Source organism: Talpa europaea (assembly GCF_964194135.1).
Source record: "Talpa europaea genome assembly, chromosome: 9".
NCBI lineage: Eukaryota > Metazoa > Chordata > Mammalia > Eulipotyphla > Talpidae > Talpa > Talpa europaea.
Genome location: NC_140076.1, coordinates 115,156,959 through 115,175,578, shown reverse-complemented (window position 1 = coordinate 115,175,578; position 18,620 = coordinate 115,156,959). Strand labels below are relative to the sequence as shown.

At 57.2% G+C, this 18,620-nt stretch overlaps 2 protein-coding genes across 4 annotated transcripts; one reads left to right on the top strand and one right to left on the bottom strand.

Moving 5' to 3' along the window:
• Positions 1-912: 912 nt before the first annotated feature.
• Positions 913-3,484, top strand: APH1A (aph-1 homolog A, gamma-secretase subunit; the record flags this gene model as incomplete). Of its 3 annotated transcripts, XM_084243520.1 has the most annotated exons (7): positions 913-1,025; positions 1,527-1,697; positions 1,856-1,929; positions 2,159-2,281; positions 2,421-2,548; positions 2,966-3,089; positions 3,420-3,484. In XM_084243520.1, 7 exons carry the CDS (start codon positions 913-915, stop codon positions 3,482-3,484), a joined length of 798 nt encoding a protein of 265 aa, XP_084099646.1. The 3 variants fall into 3 exon arrangements, with proteins under 3 accessions (XP_084099646.1, XP_084099647.1, XP_084099648.1); XM_084243521.1 differs by lacking the exon at positions 1,856-1,929 and having other exon boundaries at positions 1,663-1,697; XM_084243522.1 differs by lacking the exons at positions 1,527-1,697; positions 3,420-3,484 and having other exon boundaries at positions 2,966-3,100.
• Positions 3,485-4,917: 1,433 nt separating this feature from the next.
• CA14 (carbonic anhydrase 14) lies at positions 4,918-9,939 on the bottom strand (the record flags this gene model as incomplete). Its single annotated transcript, XM_084242483.1, has 11 exons — positions 4,918-4,981; positions 5,107-5,191; positions 5,305-5,325; positions 5,567-5,687; positions 5,781-5,938; positions 6,089-6,155; positions 6,297-6,392; positions 6,582-6,724; positions 7,042-7,221; positions 8,109-8,129; positions 9,885-9,939. The coding sequence occupies 11 exons, from the start codon at positions 9,937-9,939 to the stop codon at positions 4,918-4,920; spliced, it is 1,011 nt and encodes a 336-aa protein (XP_084098609.1).
• Between the last annotated feature and the right edge of the window lie 8,681 nt (positions 9,940-18,620).

Sequence of the window (18,620 nt, the reverse complement as noted above, 5' to 3'; positions counted from 1 at the left end):
CGGGGATCGAACCGGCGCTGCAGAGGCCGCGGGCAGCTTCGCAACCCAACGCTCAACCGCTGCGCCACCTGGGAGGCCCCCCCAGGTGCTTTTTTACAAACAATCCCCACTCTGAATTTAAACTCTGAATCTCCTCTAGCCTCCTTCGGAACACCACTCTCCAGGCCCGTCTGGTTTCATTCGGACGCTGCTCATGACAGATGAGGGTTTCATTAACCATATACTGTAAGGCATGTTTCCTAGCCTGTTCAAAGAGCTTCTACTTTTAAGACTAACTTTCATGTCTCCGCAGTAGCTCATCTCCAGGCATTTCCTCTCATTCAAGTCAGAACAATACCCGTCCCTATCTCTGCGCACCCCCTATCCTGTGGTCTCTTTGTACTTGTCCCTTAAGCACCAACATGACCTTCCCCCCTCTGCAGCCCTTCAAGAAGAGGTAAGATCGCTGTCACTCAGCCCCCCAAAATCACGTAAGGAAACCGCAGCCCAGGCCCAACCGAGCCCAGGATCCGAGCCCCGGCCAGGCCCATTCCGGTGACCCGCCCCAGCCGCTCCCAGACCGAGGTCGCGACTCCGGGGGCGGCGGGACTACAACTCCCGGCAGGCCGTGCGGCCCGGGCCCGCCCCCGCCCCGCCCCGCCCCGCCCCGTCCCCATTGGCCTCGGGGGCGGAGATTAGCGGGGAGGCGGCCAAGGGGCTGCGGCCGGGGGTTGTCCCCTCCTCGGCTTCCGTAGAGGAAGTCGCGCGAACCTGTATCTGGGATTTCTGTGCCCCCCTTCCCCTTCCCCTTCGCGGGGTCCGGGGGTGACATTGCACCGCGCCCCTCGCGGGGTCGCGTCGCCGCCCACGCGGACCCCTGGCCGGGCCCCCGTCCGAGTCTCCGGGCCGGGCCTGCGCCCCCAGCCGCCCGCCATGGGGGCCGCGGTGTTTTTCGGCTGCACTTTTGTCGCCTTCGGCCCGGCCTTCGCGCTGTTCCTGATCACGGTGGCCGGGGACCCGCTTCGCGTCATCATCCTGGTCGCGGGGTGAGTGGGGTCGGGAGACGGGAGGGCGCCCACGGGAGAGCCCCGGCGGGGCTCGGGGGGCCCGGGGCCGGCCCGGGAGCCCGAGTCGGGGCACGCGAGTCCGAGGCGCTGGCCGGGGGGGCGGGTGGCGCCGGGCCGGGGCGTCCTGCCTCCCCGCGGCCGCTTCCGCCCCGCAGCGCCCCGATTCTTCCTCCTCTCCCGGCGACGTCAGAGGCCCAGGACCTGACTTCCCGGGAGGGCCGTGCTGACCTCCGCCGGCCGCAGGGCGGACCGGCCATGGACGCCTCGTCCTCTGTGCTCGCACCCGGGCGCGCTCCGAAGCCTCTGACCAGATCCCTCTGCCTCTCTCCGGCTAGATCCCTGCCAGATTTCCGCGGGGGGAGGCTCCTGCCTCCTCCCTGGCCCCCAGACTGTCTGGAAGTCTCACTCCACTTTTCACCCCGCGGGCTCGGTTGGTTCCCCACCTTCCTTGCCCATCTGACTGCCCTTGTCTTTCCTCAGGGCATTTTTCTGGCTGGTCTCCCTGCTCTTGGCCTCTGTGGTCTGGTTCATCTTGGTCCATGTGACGGACCGATCGGATGCCCGTCTCCAGTATGGCCTCCTCATTTTTGGTGCTGCGGTCTCTGTCCTTCTGCAGGAGGTGTTCCGCTTTGCCTACTACAAGCTGCTTAAGTAAGAAGATGGGAGGCCTGGAGGGGCGAAGGGCAGAGGACTGCACTGTGAGAAGCGGGTGGTGGTTGGGGAGAGGCACTGAGGGAGGACATTAGAGGGGAGGGAGCTTTCCTACCTTCCCTCATGTGTCCCCACCCTGCCTGCCCATCCCACCCCAGGAAGGCAGATGAGGGGTTAGCATCGCTGAGTGAGGACGGAAGATCACCCATCTCCATCCGCCAGATGGCCTATGGTGAGCCAGGGGAGAGGGGCTGGAGGAGGGACTTGGACTTCCCCGGGGAAAGACTTCCCCAGGGAAGTCTCTAAAACAGCCACATGCTCTGAATTGCTTCTTGATTCCTTCATACCTGACTTCCAAGGAGAGGTGGTGTGAAGGGAAGCATAGGTGTAGGGCGCCGGGGAGGGTCATGGTCTCCTGCTATGGCCCTCTCTGACATTGATGAGAACCTCCCTCCCCCCAGTTTCTGGTCTTTCCTTCGGTATCATCAGTGGTGTCTTCTCTGTTATCAATATTTTGGCTGATGCACTTGGGCCAGGTGTGGTTGGGATCCATGGAGACTCACCCTATTACTTCCTGACTTCAGGTAAGATCTGCTTCCTGTTGTGCTCATGCCTCATGTCCCCTGGCCCTGGTGTGAAACGGCCCTCCCTGGGAGACTTCTTGGCTCAGCATCTCAGGAGTGAGAGTGAGGGACTGTCTCATCCTCATCTCCCTCCCTGCAGCCTTTCTGACAGCAGCCATTATCCTGCTCCACACCTTTTGGGGAGTTGTGTTCTTTGATGCCTGTGAGAGGAGACGGTACTGGGCTCTGGGCCTGGTGGTTGGGAGTCACCTATTGACGTCAGGCCTGGTGAGTTGGGGAGTTGGGGAGGGGGCTTGAGTTAGGGAGAAAAGAATTTCCTGGTGAGTGGGATGAAGGGGAACTATATCCTCACTTTTTAACCTTTTAAGATCTGCCTTGGGAAAAGCAAAAGGTGAGTCTTCCATGGTCTCTCACCTTAGCATGAGCTTCATAGCCTGCTCCAGGGAGGAGTTGGGGCGGAGTAACTGGCTGTAATGCAGCTGGCTTGAGTGAGCAGGGGTAGAAGAAACCTCGGGGGTCGCTGAAAATCAGAAGTCCTCCTCACCATGAGATGCTGGTGCTGAGGACAGGACGGGGTGGGGTTTGAGGGCGATGTCTGAGGGGAGGTTTACGTCAAAGGCATGAAGAGCTGTGAGGACTGGGTGGGGGGAGCTCACCTCTTTTCTGTTCTTCCGCCACCCCCAGACATTCCTGAACCCCTGGTACGAGGCCAGCCTGCTGCCCATCTATGCAGTGACTGTCTCCATGGGCCTCTGGGCCTTCTTCACAGCCGGAGGGTCCCTGCGAAGTATCCAGCGCAGCCTCTCGTGTAAGGACTGACTACCTGGACTGAGCGCCTGGCAGACCCCACCTGCCTGCCCACTGCCCATGACAGCCCACCCCAGCCCGGGTCCACTGCCCACCACGCTCTGTTTCCTTCTCATCGGCCTCCCCACCACCTTCAGGGTTTGCTTTGTCCACTCGTGACCTTGGTCTCTAGGCGTCACCAGGAGCAGTCTGGGTTCAGCCAGTCAGTGACTGGTGGGTTTGAATCTGCACTTATCCCCACCACCTGGGGACCCCCTTGTGTCCAGGACTCCCTATGTGTCAGTGCTCTGCTCTTCCCCTGCCCAAGACTCACCCCCCTTCCCCTCTGCAGGCCGACGGCAGGAGGACAGTCGGGTGATGGTGTATTCTGCCCTGCGCATCCCACCCGAGGACTGAGGGCACCTGGGGGGGACCCCTGGGCCTGGGGGACCCTCCTGACCTCCTCGCTCTGTATTTCTCCATCTCCAGTTCTGGACAGTGCAGGTTGCCAAAAAAAGGGACTAGCCTAGCCTTGCCGTGGAGATGACGTGGCCAGGCTCAGGTAGTTGCGCTGAGCCCCAGGAGCCTTCCCAGACTGGACAGCTTAATCTTTTTCTCAGGTCTGAGCGGAGCTGTTTCTGGTGTGATAAAAGACCCCAAATTGCCTTTTTTTTTTTTTTTTTTTTCCCCAAGTGGGCTGCAGGAGGTGGAATTCCCTCCTGCCCTCCTTGGACAATACTTTCCCTCCGCCAGTCACCCATGGCTGGGCTGGTACCTGTCCGCCTGCCCCGTGGCCCGGGCCTCGGCAGCGAGGAAGGCCGTGCATGTGTGGGAACTGGCATTACTGGAACTAATGTGTTATCCTCCTTGGCCACCAGCACCTCTCCTCTCCCCAAGGTGAAGTGGAGGGTGCTGTGGTGGAGCTGGCCCCCCAGAAATCGGTGCCCGGGCGGGAGGAGAGAGAACACCGTGCCGTCGCAGGGAAGGGGGCAGACTTTTTCTAGTTTTTAATTGGGGTGTGCGGGGGGTGGGGAGGTTTTCTATAAACTGTATCATTTTCTGCTGAGGATGGTGTGTCCCATCCTTTTAATCAAGGTGGTTGTGATTTTGACTAATAAAAAGGACTTTTTAATTGTGGGGGAACTTGGCTTCTAAGGGAGGGGATCACGTGGCGGTCTTGAGACTTCTGCTCTCCGGTGTCTCCTGTACACCCTCCTCCCTACCCCGGCCACCTCTGATCCCCGCAGACAGCTTCTGTGCAAAGGCAGCAGCCTGGGCTGGGGCTCTGAGGGGTCAGGTACTTAGAGGTACGCACTTTCCAGAAGGGGGTCCAGCACTGGGGTGGGAGGCACCCCTCGGCCACGCTTCTCTTTCCCTTTCCTGCGTCCGCTTCTGCCTCCTGAGGGGTTAGGGAACTCTCCCAATCTTAAGGGTCCCAAAGGTAAGGCCAGAAGTGGGGTCAGAAATTTTAATTTCCAAATATAGTGAGCAGAAAATCATAACCCCAACCATAGCAGCACTGTTTCCTAACGAGGTACTGTGCTGCATCGGGGGAAGGGACGTAAAGGTGAGTGAGGCCTGGGGGACTCTGGGACACATCCCCAACTTCTGTAGCTACAGCCTGTCTGCGCTCTGCCTTGGGGGCCTGGGGTCTGGGCTGCAGGCGTGGAGAGGCGGAGAGCTCTGCTCCTCTCCCTAGATGGAGAGCCTGTTTGTGCCCCCCCCCCCGGAGGGCGTCCAGAGGACGGGGCTACATGCTTCTACAGTATCCTCTGGCTGCTCTCCACACCCCATTTTAGAAGCTCCCTGATAGGTGTGAGGGGAAGGCATCCAAGAGGGCCTCATGAGGCCTATGGCTCGGTGACTCGTCCTGAGGTGAAGACCACACTCTTCCGGTTTCCCAGGCGCTTTCTCCTGGAAGAGGGGATGGTTTGTGGAAATGAGCAGAGGCCTAGGTGAGCCCCACCTGCGGTGGAGCAGGAGAGTGCTTCCCCACGCAGCTAGCGGAAGGCCTGGAGCAGTAGAAAGCAGGACCTCACCTCATCTTCCTAGCGATGAGGTACACGGCCAGCAGGAGGCAGAGGCAGCCCACCAGGACCCCCACGCCCAGACTCAGCATCTCACCTGGGAGAGGAAGGAGAGGCGTCAGCCAGGCTGAGGGGGTCCGGGTCCAGAGCCCTTCCCTCACCTGCTGCGGGGTGCCCGCCCCTCCCCCAGGGCCTCTGCCGGGCTCTCACCTGTAGTGTACGAGGACGCCTCTGGAAGGGAAGAAAACATGGGTCAGTGGGACTTGAGGTCCCCACCTAGGTGGGAGCACACTTAGCACTGGGAGAAGCTCAGCGCTTCTGTCCCTGGAGATGCTTGGGGGCGGGGCGCGTTGCCCCATCCAAGCAAGTTCTGGAAACCCCTTCTCCTAGCCTTTTCCACCCGAGGGGCTCCCTAATTCCCACTCCTGTGCCCTCAGTTGCCCATCTCCTTGTCCAAGTCCTGTAGGGTCACCTTGGATAAAAGAAGCAAGGACTGTTCGCTGGTTGAGAGGCTGGGGGGCCCGGTAGTTCTGTACCAGGGGCTCCGACGGCTCCTCTTCTGTGGAGGACAGTGTCTCCTGAAGCTTTTCCAGCTGAGTAGAAAGTGGGGTGGGCGGAGAGGTCTCACTTTGGGGAGTAGGAGGTGAACAGCTCTGCCTCTGCAGCCTCACCTCTTCACCACTCACCTGCTCCATGGAAATCTGGGCCCTTCTATTGAAGACGGTCCAGAGCACGCTCTGGTAGCAGGGGGGCGTGGTGAGGGAGCCGTTGTAGCGGAAGAACTGCCACAGCTGTGTGGGGAGCAGCTCTCTCACGTTGAAGGTGGGCACCGAGGTCTTCTGACCTGGAGGCGAGCGGGCTGTAGGCTCCTTCCTTCCCCTGGGCCTGCCTTCCCCGGGCTCCCAGGCGCCGCGGGGCTCAACACTCAGGCCAGCTGTGGGAGTCTCCCCGAAGTCTAACCTCACATTGTTCTAAGGCAGGTTTTAGGGCTCACCTTTATGTCTGATTTCATGCAAGCGACTCAGAATGTGCTCGTAAGCTGGGTTGTCAGCCTGGCCCACCTGCAGGGGGAGGACAGGAGTGAGCAGTGAGCGCCGGGGGCTGCCGCTGGCCTTGGGAGGGAGACCAGCAGCAGAGAGGGCAGGGTAGGACTGGGGGTGCCAAGGGGCGGAGAGGTGGAGGCAGGGGCTGGGGCCACCAACCTCAATGAGGACGCCCAGGACGGCCAGGCCCTGAGGCCGCTGAGCAGCCTCGCTCAGGCTGTCATAGGAGTCCGCATCATAGTGAACAACGTGGAGCTGAGGGCGAAGGCAGCTGGGTCACTGGCGGTTGTCCGCCCCCCCCCCCCCCGCCCCAACCCCAACCCTGGCATGGCTGCCATCAGCTCCACTGTGCTCTAAGTCAGCCCCGCAGGGTTCTGCTTTCCCGTTTCCAAATGCTCTCCCCGCCGACCAGCCTGCCACTGCTCGCGCCTCTGCGCCTGTTACCTCTGCCGCCACGGCCTCCCCGTTGATCTGGTGCTCCGAACCCCCCGGGAAGCCCTTCTGACCCCAGTGCAGGTGCAGCTGTGCCGCTACGTATTTCCGAGGCAGTCCCTCCAGATACAGGGCGGGGGGCAGGGAGAGCTGCACTGGAAGGAAGGAAAGCAAGCCCGGCGCTGGTGGGACGGGGCCACATGCCCAGGGCTGCCACCACTTCGGCCAGCCTCGCTTAGCCAGGGCACCCACTTCTTCCCAGAGGCGGCTGCTTTGGTAGCCCACTTTTTGCCCAGTGAAGATCAAGACGTCACCACCCGCAGGGTCTGAGCACACATGTCGCTCCAGGCATCGGCCCCTGGGACCTCACCCCCTTCTCCCATCTCCTCCTGGAAGGTCAGGAGGATGCTCTTGGCCCTGACCCCCTGGATGGGGACCGGGGCCATGTCTCCTTGAAGCTTGGGGGTCTTACCCGTGTGGCCGTTATTGTGCAGGTCCAGGGCACCAGCGCCAGGCTGCTCATAGCCACGGGGCTGCAGCATGGCCAGGTCAGGGTCAAAGGTCACACTGCCCGTCTGGATATTGATGGGGGACTGGGCTTGGCGTCCGCACTCTGGATAAGAGGCTGCCCAGTGGTCCTGACCATGGGGGCCTGGAGGGGCCACCACAGACATTTGTGCTGCCCTCCAGCCTCGTCCCCACCCCGCAGTTATACACCCTGGGGAGGTGGAAATGTCCTTCCCTCCACCCCAGATGCGGATCCCTCCTGCGGGGCTGGGGAGGCAGGAGCTCCTGCTGCACCTGACGCTGCAGCTGCCCTCTCCTCAGGGCCAGAGGTGACGCCCCAGCTCTCTCCATAAACAGGGTGTCATGGCTTTTACTCACCTGTACTTTGAGAACAAGAAAGCTGAAGGAGAGGAAGGGCAATGGCTAGAAAGCTGCAGGCGAGGTGGGACTAGAGGGGTAGGAGACTGGGGGGTGACACGATCCTACAGAGAGGGTTTCCCGGGCATCTCTGCCCCTGGGCTCAGCTTTGCTGCCCTTCCCTAGACCTGCCTACCCTCCTGCTGGGCCTTGCGTCCACTTGGAACTCAGGGGTCATTCAGCAGAAGTCAGAGGAATAGAGTTCCACCCCGCCCCCCCAGGGTCACAAACTGTCCTGCTGGCCTCCTGCTCACCCCTGACCTCATGCTCTGTCCCAGTTCCAAATGCAGGTTGTGGGGAGGCTCCATCAGGAGGGAGGGAGCCAGAAGGAGACTGGGCAGTGATGCTCAGGGCCCTCCCCCACCGTGGGCTGTCCACCCCCGTCCCTCTCCCACACGGATCCACTGTGGATTGAACTGGCAGAATCGGGGGTGACGGATCTGATAGAACCGGGTCCGGAGCCCAGGATGGAAACCCTTGGCGCGGGGAGGTAGGGGCAGGAGGACCAGGGTGAGCCGCTGCAGGAGGCCTCCCACCCACACTGCCCGAGACCTCCTGCCAGGCCACGAGGTCCCAGAGTGAAAGGGGTGTCTGGAGGCTGTGGGTTCTGCTCACCCTCGTATGTCCAGTGTTGACCTGCAAAGCAGAGTAATTTGAGTTACAGCCAGTGGGGGAGGGGGCAGGGCGCTCCCCACCCTCCTTCGCTCGCTCCACCTCCCGCCCCGCTCCCCTCCCTCCACTCCACCTCTTCCCAAAGGAAGGCCTGAAACTGGACACCTCGGTGGAAAGGTCGGGGGGCCTATTTAAAATCGCCTGCCGGGCTGAGGCGTGTGTTTGCCGTGTTAAGGGGGAGGAGGAATGAAAAGAGATAAAGGCCGGAGACTAAAATTAACCGGGAGCCCAGGGTGCCGTCCAGGCCCTCACTTTGCTCCCGCCGGTGCCCAGCCAGTCTCACACTTGGGAGATGGGGGGAGGGGCTGCACGGAGGGGAAGGAAGATGCGAGTGGGGGACAGTGCCCCTGAGGGGAGAAGGGGCTTTGTTCCCTGCTGGCGAGGGCATGGAGCTGCTCGTGAACAGCCCAGCTCCTCCGGGCCAGGCCGGTAACTCCAGACGAGACTCCCCAGTGCTGCAGCCGCTGCCTCACAGGTTCCCAGAGGCTGGGGAAGGCCCAGGCAGGGGCCAGCCTGCGTGGGGGGTGGTGGGTGGGCACGGGCAGCGGGCTGGCAGGGAAAGGATGAAAACGAAGCATTGTCTGTGAGAAAGAGCTGCCAGCACGGTCACATGCGGTCCCCATGCGGCTAGTGTCTGGCTAAGAGGCCGCGTCTGCTGGGGTCTGCCGGCCCCCGAGCCAGGGCCAGGGTGTTTCAAGGGGAAAGGAAGGTCTTACAGATTTTCCCTCATGACTCAAATTGCTAGAAACTTTGGAGGAAAATGCTAAATTCTTCCTCTCCCTTTGTCACTCCCTTAAGTACCGGACTTCCAAAGTGGCCTGGTCCGTCCTGCTGGCCAGCCCTGGGGTCAGGCAGCTCTGAAAAGCCATCCGAGGCAGGGCTGGGCAGCTTCTCACAGGCCAGCTCCATGGACCCAACTTGACTTTCCTGCTTCTGTGCAAGCTGAGCCTGGCCTGTTTCCCTCCCACCAAATCCTCATGAAAGGCTACACCTCTTCCTCCATTTTTCCCCCTTTCTCATCAGATGCAATTTGCAACTCTCCATTCCCCAGGCCCAATCTTCTCCACACCCGCCTTCTGCTCTCCAGCACCCTTCTCACCCTGTTCTCCCTACAACTCAGTTACACACCTACTGCGTGCTGGATACTGCTCCAGACACAGGAAACAGAAATAAGAGGCTGGCTTTGGGGGACACTCCTGGGGCGTCTCGGCCTATCCCTCCTGTCCCTCATCTCCTGGGAACTCCTGAGAGGACCCTACAAATGTCTACTGCTTTCAGAGAAAAACTGGGAAATTAGTGGCTGCACAGAATCCAAGGGGCCTGGGCCATGAGGTTCACAGTGTGTCCAGGGCCCGAGCTGGCAGGAGGTAGTGGCCCCCTTCGCACCTCCAGGCTTCACCGCTACTTGGGAGAGTTGGAAGTAAAGGAGGCCGGGAGGGCGGCCTGGCACTGGGTGGTGGGGAGAGGACTCTGGAGAGAAACTGCAGCCTGCGCAGAGATTCCAGGCACTCAACACTGCCCCCCTGCCGGCTGCGTCTCCCCACCCCACCACCAGCGCGGCCGGGAAGGCCAAGAGGAGAGAAGGGAAGAGGTCTCCTCTCTCCTCTTCCCCTCCAGCCCCTGGGCGTCCTTTACACTCCCCACCCCCATTCAGCACGCTGGGCGACCTGCGGATGGACGGGGACACAGACAGACGCACAGACACCCAGAGGTACCTACCCCCGTCTGCAGCCAGGATCCAAATCCCCTCTAGCAGGAGGGTGAAGCCCAGCATAGCGCCCCGGGAAGAAGCAGAAGGTGCGGGAGCGAGGACGAGGGCTGGGGACCCGGGCGGGTAGGGGAGACTGGGGGCTTCCAGGACCTGAGCGTGCTGCTCCTCCTCTGCTCTCTGGCCCTGCCCGCTTCCAGGGGACCTGGTTTTCAGGAGGGCGCCCTGGGCTTCTGGGTCCCCGGGACAATTCTCCCTCTGCCTCTCCCCCAGCCCTCCTTTTATCTCCCGCTGTCTTCCCTCCGCTTGCTGGCCAGCAGCTTCACAATCACCGCCCGCTTTTAAGGTGGCTCTGGACGGGTGCGCGTGGGGAGGGGGGGCGGCCGGGCTGCAGCCGAACAGCTCCTTAAATAGCCCATTAGCCATGCAGGCCGCCGCGGGAGCGCGGGGCTCCTCTGGGGCGCTGGCCGCGGCTCAGGAGACAGCTGGGGCAGCTCTTCCTTCCTCTGCTGCTCGGACTCAGTTCAGAGAGGGTCCCTGGGTCGCCCAGCGCCGCGAAGGGGGGCTTTGGGGTCCAGTCCAGCCCTCCTCAGGGGAACGCGGGTTCTCACTCCCGCCTGCCTCTCCGAGCAGCAGGTCCCCGGGCGGCTGGGGCAGGCTGCGCCCGCCCTGCAGAATGTGCGCGGCGCTAGAACAGGAGGGTCGGCAGCTAGGGAATGGGTAACAGGAGTTGGAGATTGGGGTGCGGGGGGGGGGCAGGACGTCAAGGAGGAAACCCTGGATTGTGGAGAGTAAGAGAGCGCCGCGCGGGGAGGCCGGCTCGCAGCGGCCCTTCTCCTGGCCGTCACCACCCCCTGCCCGCGGCGGCCGGTCCACGTGCTGGGCGGCCGGGTGGGGGGTGGCTTGTTTGCTGGATAAAGCCCGTTTGTGTGCCCAGCGGGGGAGGGGCGGCGGCGGCACCACGGAGAGACGGCGGCTCCAGCTGCCAGCCGCGGGCACCTCCCTCCCCGGGGAGCGCAGATCTGGGGCGGCTTTTGTCACCGAAGAGGACACTGACCCCTGGCAGGGAGGCCGGAGGCTGGGAGACAATCACTGCACCCTCAGAAAGGGTGGACTCCGGGCAAGGGGCGGGCGCGGAGACCACGTGACGCCGGTGGACGCGGGCCCGGGTCTCCCCGGGAGCGGCCGACCCCGCCGCCGGCGCGCAGAGGAGGCCCGGGCTCCGGAATGTGGGCTGCTGCCTGCGCCCCGCGGGGCTGGAAATCCCGGCTGGAATGTGCGTCCCAAATCCCGCCTCCGAGGGCGCGAAGCCCGCGGGTCAGGGCGGCCGCACGCACAGCCCTCGCTGCCGGCCGCTCGTCCCGGCGCGGGCGCCGTCGGGGCCTCTGCGCGCGCCCGGGCCCGGCGCCGTCCGCCGGGGTGAGAGACGGGGGGGTGGGGTGAGCGCCCGGCGGCCGGAATAGCGGGGTGCGGGGTGCCCGGCCCGCAGAGCCCGGAGCCCGCGGTGCCCCGACCCGGGTCCTTCCTTTTAACTTCTCCATCGCGTTTCCAAGCACTTTTCCCTCGCGGGCGAAGCTCTGCGCTTGAGGTTCCCGAAAGCCCCGCCGGGCCCATCGACGGTCAGTGGCTCCAGGTGCGGCTCCGATCCCCCGGGGGCGGGCCGGACCCGGGACGCCAGGGCCGCGCTCAGGCCGCGGCGGGGCGGGAAGCGGGCGGGGCAGGGTGACCCCGTGGGGACGCGGCCCCGCGCCCCTTTGCCCCCGCGCCCCGCGGGCCAGGTGCGCGCCCTCTCCTGGCTCGCCCACGAATTTTAAGTTCAGACAACTTCAAAGTGTTCCACGCCGAGTCCTCCGGCGCAAACGTCTCCGCGGTGGGCTGGGGACCCGGGGCTCCCGGCCGAGGCCTCCCGGCCCGCGCTCCTGGCCCCGGCCTGGTTTGGCTCCCACTTTACTGCGGAGGGTCCCCGCGGCCACGCTGGTTTGGAGGCGGCGTCGAGCGCCCTTCTACGGTCTTTAAAGGAAAAAAAGGGCCCCACCCTCGTTTCCACTCGAACCCCAGAACCTTTGTTTGAGAGCCGGCTTCTCCCACGCTGCGCGCCCCGCGCCCCCGCCCGAGTCCCGGCCCGCGCGGCCCCGGGCGCCACCTGCCGGCCCTCCAGGTGGGCGCAGCGCGGACGGGTCAGGGGCTGACCACGGCGGCAACTCTTCAAAAGGTCATTTTAAAAAAGATCTGGGCCTCTCCGGTGGCGCAAGGGGTTAAGCACCGCGCTATGAAACAATCCGCAGCCTCTGTAGCACGGGTTCGATCCCCGGGCAGGGAGCTCCCCACACGGCGCGGCAGACCTCTCCTGTCTCCCTGCTGCTCCCCTCAGCAGTGTATTTCAGTAGATCTGCCTGTTCTGCTCCCCACTCTGTCTCTGGTGAATCCTCTCACCCCTCCTACCCCCGCATCTCTGGTCTGTACCCCAGCTCTTGCATGCATAAATAAATCTTTAAAAAATAAACAAAAAATAAAAAAGATCTTAAACCTCACTCGCTGAAAATCACTCCACAGAAAGCTCCTAAGTACCCCGAGTTTGTGTGGTGAGGTATATCAGTGAGGAAGGGCAGATGGAGAGGAAGAACGTGGTCACCGTGAGAAGGGGACCCCAGGAGACAGAATTAAATGGACTTTGAGTCTCCAAAACAGCAAGGACCTCATGCCATAGCCCTGTGGTAAGGTGGACCGAGATGTCCCATCTGTGAGGTGCTCCATGGATTCTCACGCGCTGTCCTCGGACACATGGCAAGCCCCTTAAGCAAACACCAAAACATTTGAGAATAAAGTCAAGATAATTTTGGGAAGAGGGTGGTTACAACTCTTGGGGTTATTCACTTGTTTTTCCAGTTCACGTTGCACAGCACGTGCAGCAGAAGGACCTTGTAGACAGAAGTCAGGTAACAGGTGCGGTCCACATGTTGCTGGAATTGTCGAGAAGAATTGTGACCACCGTGTACCACACACTGACCCCAGGCCCACGATTGCCCTGCACTCACGGAGGCGGGTCGAGGCCCAGGTGGTGCCGACGCTGTGGTCTGAGGGCCGATGCTATGGTCTGAGGGCCGATGCTTGGGGCCCAATGCCCCACTGCAGAGCCGGGTCGCAGGGAGTCTGCCTCGCACTGGAGGGATCCCAGCCTTCTGGAGTTGTCCCTTGCAGTCGCATTTACAGGGGTTAGCAGCAGTTCCTTCTGTAGTTTACAGACACACAGGGGAACCTGCACCTGCTAGGCCCCTTGCTTCGATTAAAAAAAAATTGTGAGACAAAATTCCCTAGGACCTCACAGTCTCTTAGGGGATGCTACCTTACCCGGTTATCCCAATGCAATGGCTGAGCAAAGAGCTATGGGAGCCAGGGGTGAGCAATTAGCGGTGCGATTTCTTTTCTTTTCTTTTTTTGTGGTGCGATTTCTTTACCTGATACAACAATCTTTCCACTGGTGGGAGCAGAACCAGGTCCCAGAGTCACATGTAAGAACATAAAAGCCACTGCTCCAAGGCAGGCAGACCCACACTTCTCGGTCTCTGGGGGTGACACCAAAAGATAGGCTATGTCCAGGCATGATTTCATACACTTAATGTGTTTAATGAACTGCTTCCTCTGCTGGGAGCTAGGAAAAAGGATCAAACGGGCCCTGGAATTGTAACTGTTCCATCTATCGTGGCCAGGTCACCCTGCCTCTCTCCTCTCTTGCCTTCTAATTCTCTGCCATTCATTTGACTCAAATGAAGTCCCTGCACCAACCCGAGTGAAAGAGTAACACTTCTATCACTTCCCTTCCATGGTGAGAAGCTTTCTAGCTAACGGGAGTGTTTTTCTTTGTTTTTGAAGACAATGGTATGTCTGAATCCCTATAGGAATACAAGTTAGAAGATAATACAGCAAAATCTGTGACAATGAGTAGCTTAATAATGCCTTAAGTCATCCCCCCCATGAGCAGTCTGTCCTCAGATGCTGTGTGACAATGATCTGGATTTCTTTGAACCACTATAGGGAAAGAGCTTGTAGCGCCTGGTGGACACATTAGTTGCTTTCAAAACAATCCAGTTTTTAACAGGATGTTTGAGTCTTGAAAGGTAGAGACTTGGCTGAGGTTACATAAATATCACTAAGACAAAAAAATCAGGTTCTGACTAATCCCATGCTCAAAATGTGTTGATACTTAAAAAAAAAAAAAAAACACAAAACGGAAATAAACACCTTTAAAGAAAGTAGAGGACATTTTTAGTTCCAGCGGCTGCAGCCTCTGATAATTCCTTGCAGTCAGAGGCAGAAATCCTAATGCAGAAATCATACCGGATGGTCTCACTTATAGCAGGAATCTAGAAAACTTAAATAAGGGACCAGGAAAAAGAATAACTGTAAGAAAGAAAATATCAAAATCAACAAACAACTATGAACCAGAGACACTCTATGGGGGGTGAGGGGCGGAGAAAGGAGGGTTGAGGTCAAAATAAGGGGGTTGTAATTGTATGGGGAATATAAAAATAAAATTTAAATAAAAAAATAAAAACAAATGCAGAAATCAAAAAACATTTAAAATTTTTATTTATGCATACCAGAGCTGGGGTGCAGGCCAGAGGTGTGGGGTGTGTGTGTGAGAGAGGACTCACTAGAGACACAGTGGGGAGCAGAACAGGCAGAGCCACAGAAATACACTGTTGAGGGGGGCAGCGGGGAGATGAGAGGTCTGCTGTGCCATGTGGGTCAGCTCCCTGGCCGGGGATCGAACTTATGTTGCAGAGGCTGCAGATAGCTTTATAGTGCTGAAGCTTAACCCCTTGTGCCATCAGGGAGGCCCTCAGAATATTCTTGTCCATATATATACTTACACACTTGTCCAACTGTTTGCACGATTAGAGATCCAAGAAGGTGTAGACTTTTAAAAAGACTTAAAATTAAAATAGACTTGTAGGGCCACCCTGCTGGTACAAGAGGTTAAGCACACCACTATGAAGTAGTCCACAGCCTCTGTAGCAGGAGTTCGATGCCTGGCTGGCCAGGGAGCAAGCCACATGGCACAGCAGACCTCTCCTGCCTCATTTGTTGCTCCCCTCAGCAGTGTACTTTGGTCAGTCTGCCTGTTCTGCTCCCCACTCTGTCTCTGGTGAATCCTCTCATCCCCCGCCCCACCTCTGGCCTGTACCCCAGCTCTTGTATGCATAAATAAATAAATCTTTAAAAAAAAAAGAGTTACAAGCGTATTTTAAAGATTTATTTATTTATGCATACAAGAGCTGGGGTACAGGCCAGAGGTGGAGGGGGGGGGCGGGGGGCGGGTGGTGAGAGGATTCACCAGAGACAGAGTGGGGAGCAGAACAGGCAAATTAACCGAAGTACACCACTGAGGGGAACAGCAGAGGCAGGAGAGGTCTGCTACACTATGTGGCTTGCTCCCTGGCTGGCCGGGGATAGAACTCATGCTGCAGACGTTGTGGATATCTTCATAGGTTGCATCTTAACCCCTTGAACCACCAGGGAGGCCTGCAACTCCTTTCCTAAAAGTCAGGTTTCTGGGGGTATAACTCCCACGTGGTGAGTATCATCCTTTTTCGGGTGCAGTTCCATGAGTTTTGACAAACCATCAGCTATGTAACCATGTGCAACCATCACGGTATGGAGGTACAGAGGCGCTCCTGGCTGCCCCCGCCCTTGTCCCGCCGGCCCCTTTGTAGTCAGCTTCTCTTCCCACACTTACCCTTTGCTAACTACTTAACTGCTTCCTGACCCTGTAATTTTGCCTTTCCCAGCATGTCTTAGGTATTATATTATATAGCATGTAGGCTTTTTGTGTCTGGCTTCTTTCACTTAGCATTCATTCATGTTGTTGGGTATCAGGAATCTGCCTCATTTCATCATTTCATTGTTGATTTCCCACTATGCTCCGAGACCATGATTTATTTTCCATTTACCAGTTGAAGAACATGTGGGTTGTTTTTAGTTTTTATCAGTCCTTGATAAAACCACTATAAATAACCTAGTATTTTTTTTAAAAGATTTATTTATGTATATAAGAACTGGGGTACAGGACAAAAATCGGGGGTGAGAGGATTCACTGGAGACAGAGTGGGGAACAGAACAGGCAGATCTACTGAAACACACTGCTGAGGGGAGTAGCGGGGGACAGGAGGTCTGCTGCGCCCTATGGATCAGCTCCCTGACTGGGGATTGAACTCAGGCCCCAGTGGCTGTGGATAGCTTCGTAGTGCTGAGACTTAAACCCTGAGCCACCAGGGAGGCCCCTATGTTGTATGTTAAGTGTATGTTTAACTCTGTAAGCTCCTGCCGAACTGTTGTACATGGAGGTTGTGTTGCTCCCAGTCAGTGCTTGAGAGCTCTGGACTGCTCAAGCACTTGATAGTATCCGAAAAAAAGTAGCCATCTTAACAAGTGTGTGATGACACTTCATGGAGAGTAAACCTATCATTTGATAAGAAAGCATACTACTAAAAATAACTCAAACAGGGCCTCCCCTGGTGGCGCAGCGGTTGAGCGCTGGGCTGCGAGGCGGCCCACAGCCTCTGCAGTGCCAGTTCATTCCCCGGCTGCCGGTGAGGGCCCCACAAATAAATAAATAAATAATAATTAAAAAAACAAAACAAAAAAACTCAAACAAATGCAAGATATTTGCCAAGACAGCTCAAATAACTAAGCAGGAGAAAATCTTGATTAAAAGAATGAAATTGAATGGGTTCCTCAACTTCTAGCAAATTTCAATATATTTCAGTAGAATTGTACTCAAACTCTTTGATTACCAGGACTTTGCTTTTGGCACGTTGAGGAAGTCATTGGCTTCATTAAGCCAGAGTTAAATAGCAACACAAACACAGTCTTGGCAAAAATCTTAGCTGCTTTAATAAAGAAAGAGGGGGACATACTTATTGAAATATGTGGCAGAAGATCTACCAAAATCCTGTCATCAGGCATTATGCTTGGATAAGTTCTCTATTGTGGACATGTGTGCATTTGGATTGGCAACATAGACTTTCTTTTTTTTTTTTTAATAATTTTTCAGAATTGTTCCATAGAACCCAGTCTCTTTATTTTATTTTTTTAAGATCTATCTATCTGTCTATCTATCTATTTATTCAAGCACTGGGTATAGTCAGAAGCGCGAGAGAGTGAAAAAATTCACCAGAGCCAGAGTGGGGAGCAGAACAGGCAGGACCAAAGTACACTGGTGAGGGGAGAAGTGGGTGCGGCAGGAGAGGTCTGTCATGCCAGGTGGGACCCTGCCGGGTGGCCGGGGTTGGAACCAGTGCTGCAGAGGCTACGGGCAGCTTCAACCGCTGAGCCACCGGGGAGGCTCAACATAGACTTTCTATAACCAGAAAAGCACACAGAATAAGAAAAGCAGATATTAAGGGCAGTGGCTCCACTCAACATTTTGTTGTGCTTGTAGAGTCTACAAGTTGATTGTGAGCTATCTCACTTTATTTTTAAATTTATTTATTATTTCCACTAAAGTAATACAGATACAATTAAAAAGTCAAATAGATTGGGCCTCCTCTGGTGGCACAGGGGTTGAGCGCTGGGCTGCAAAGCTGCCCGCAGCCTCTGCAGCACCAGTTTGATCCCTGGCCTCTGGCGAGGGTCCCACATGGCGCGCAGACCTCTCCTGCCCCGCCCGCTGCTCCCCTCACCGCTGCTCCCCTCAGCAGTGTATTTCGTCAGTCTGCCTGTTCTGTTCCCTGCTCTGGCTCTGGTGAATTCTCTCACCCTCCTGTTTCTGACTGTACCCAGTGCTTGTATAAATAAATAAATAAATAATTAAATAAATAAATAAATAAATCTCTTTAAAAAAGTCAAATGGATTAATAAAAATAATAGTGGGAAATATGGAATATTCTTTTCTCCTCACATTCAATTTTTACTTCCTAGGGAAAATCACTGCAACGTTTCAACTGTTCTCATCCCCTCCTAAAACATGTTCATCCTGTCATGTCTTGAATTTTCAGTCTTAGGTATTATTATCCATTAACTTCCAACTGCACACACTTCCTTTTCCTACCCTCTCTTCCTCACTGAGTTACTACATCATGAGCTGAGCTACATGAGCTGAGCTACTACATCAGAGCATTTCATCTGTTGCTACTTTCTCAAGACAGCCATGGGACCAACTCAGGCCACAGTGGCTGGTGTTAGCTTCTTAGGGCTGAGAATTAACCCCTTGTGACACCAGGGAGGCCCCTGGAAAGGTTACTGACTGTAAATGGACATTGGCATACAGTAGATTTCCCTTACAGACAAACTAGCCACTTAACTTTGCCTTGGAGGGTATCATCCTGGGGGGTTCCCACAGGACAGCAACACTCTGGGTGTAGAGGGTGTTGGTGTTCCCTGAGTACTGATCATGGGCCCAATGGGGAGCTATAGTGACCCAGTTGGATGTTTGTTTTATTCTTGCACAGGGTTTCTCAGTGGTGGGGGTAGGAATGACTTCTAGCAGTTCCAAACCAGCGTGCCCTCTGTAGCACATGCATGGCAATGGTGGCCCTGGCTTAGTCTTACACTGAGATGGCAAATTAAGCAGTTTGCAAAAGGCAAAGATAAAAAGTTGAGAAGGACAGTCTGCAGTTATCCTTAACTCCTCACTCCATCACCTGCAAAGTCTATTTCCTAACGGCAGTATGAACTTAAACCACAACCTGAGTTATTTGAGGCATAACAATTCTGACACATTTGCGTGCCTGCCGCGTGCTCAGAGC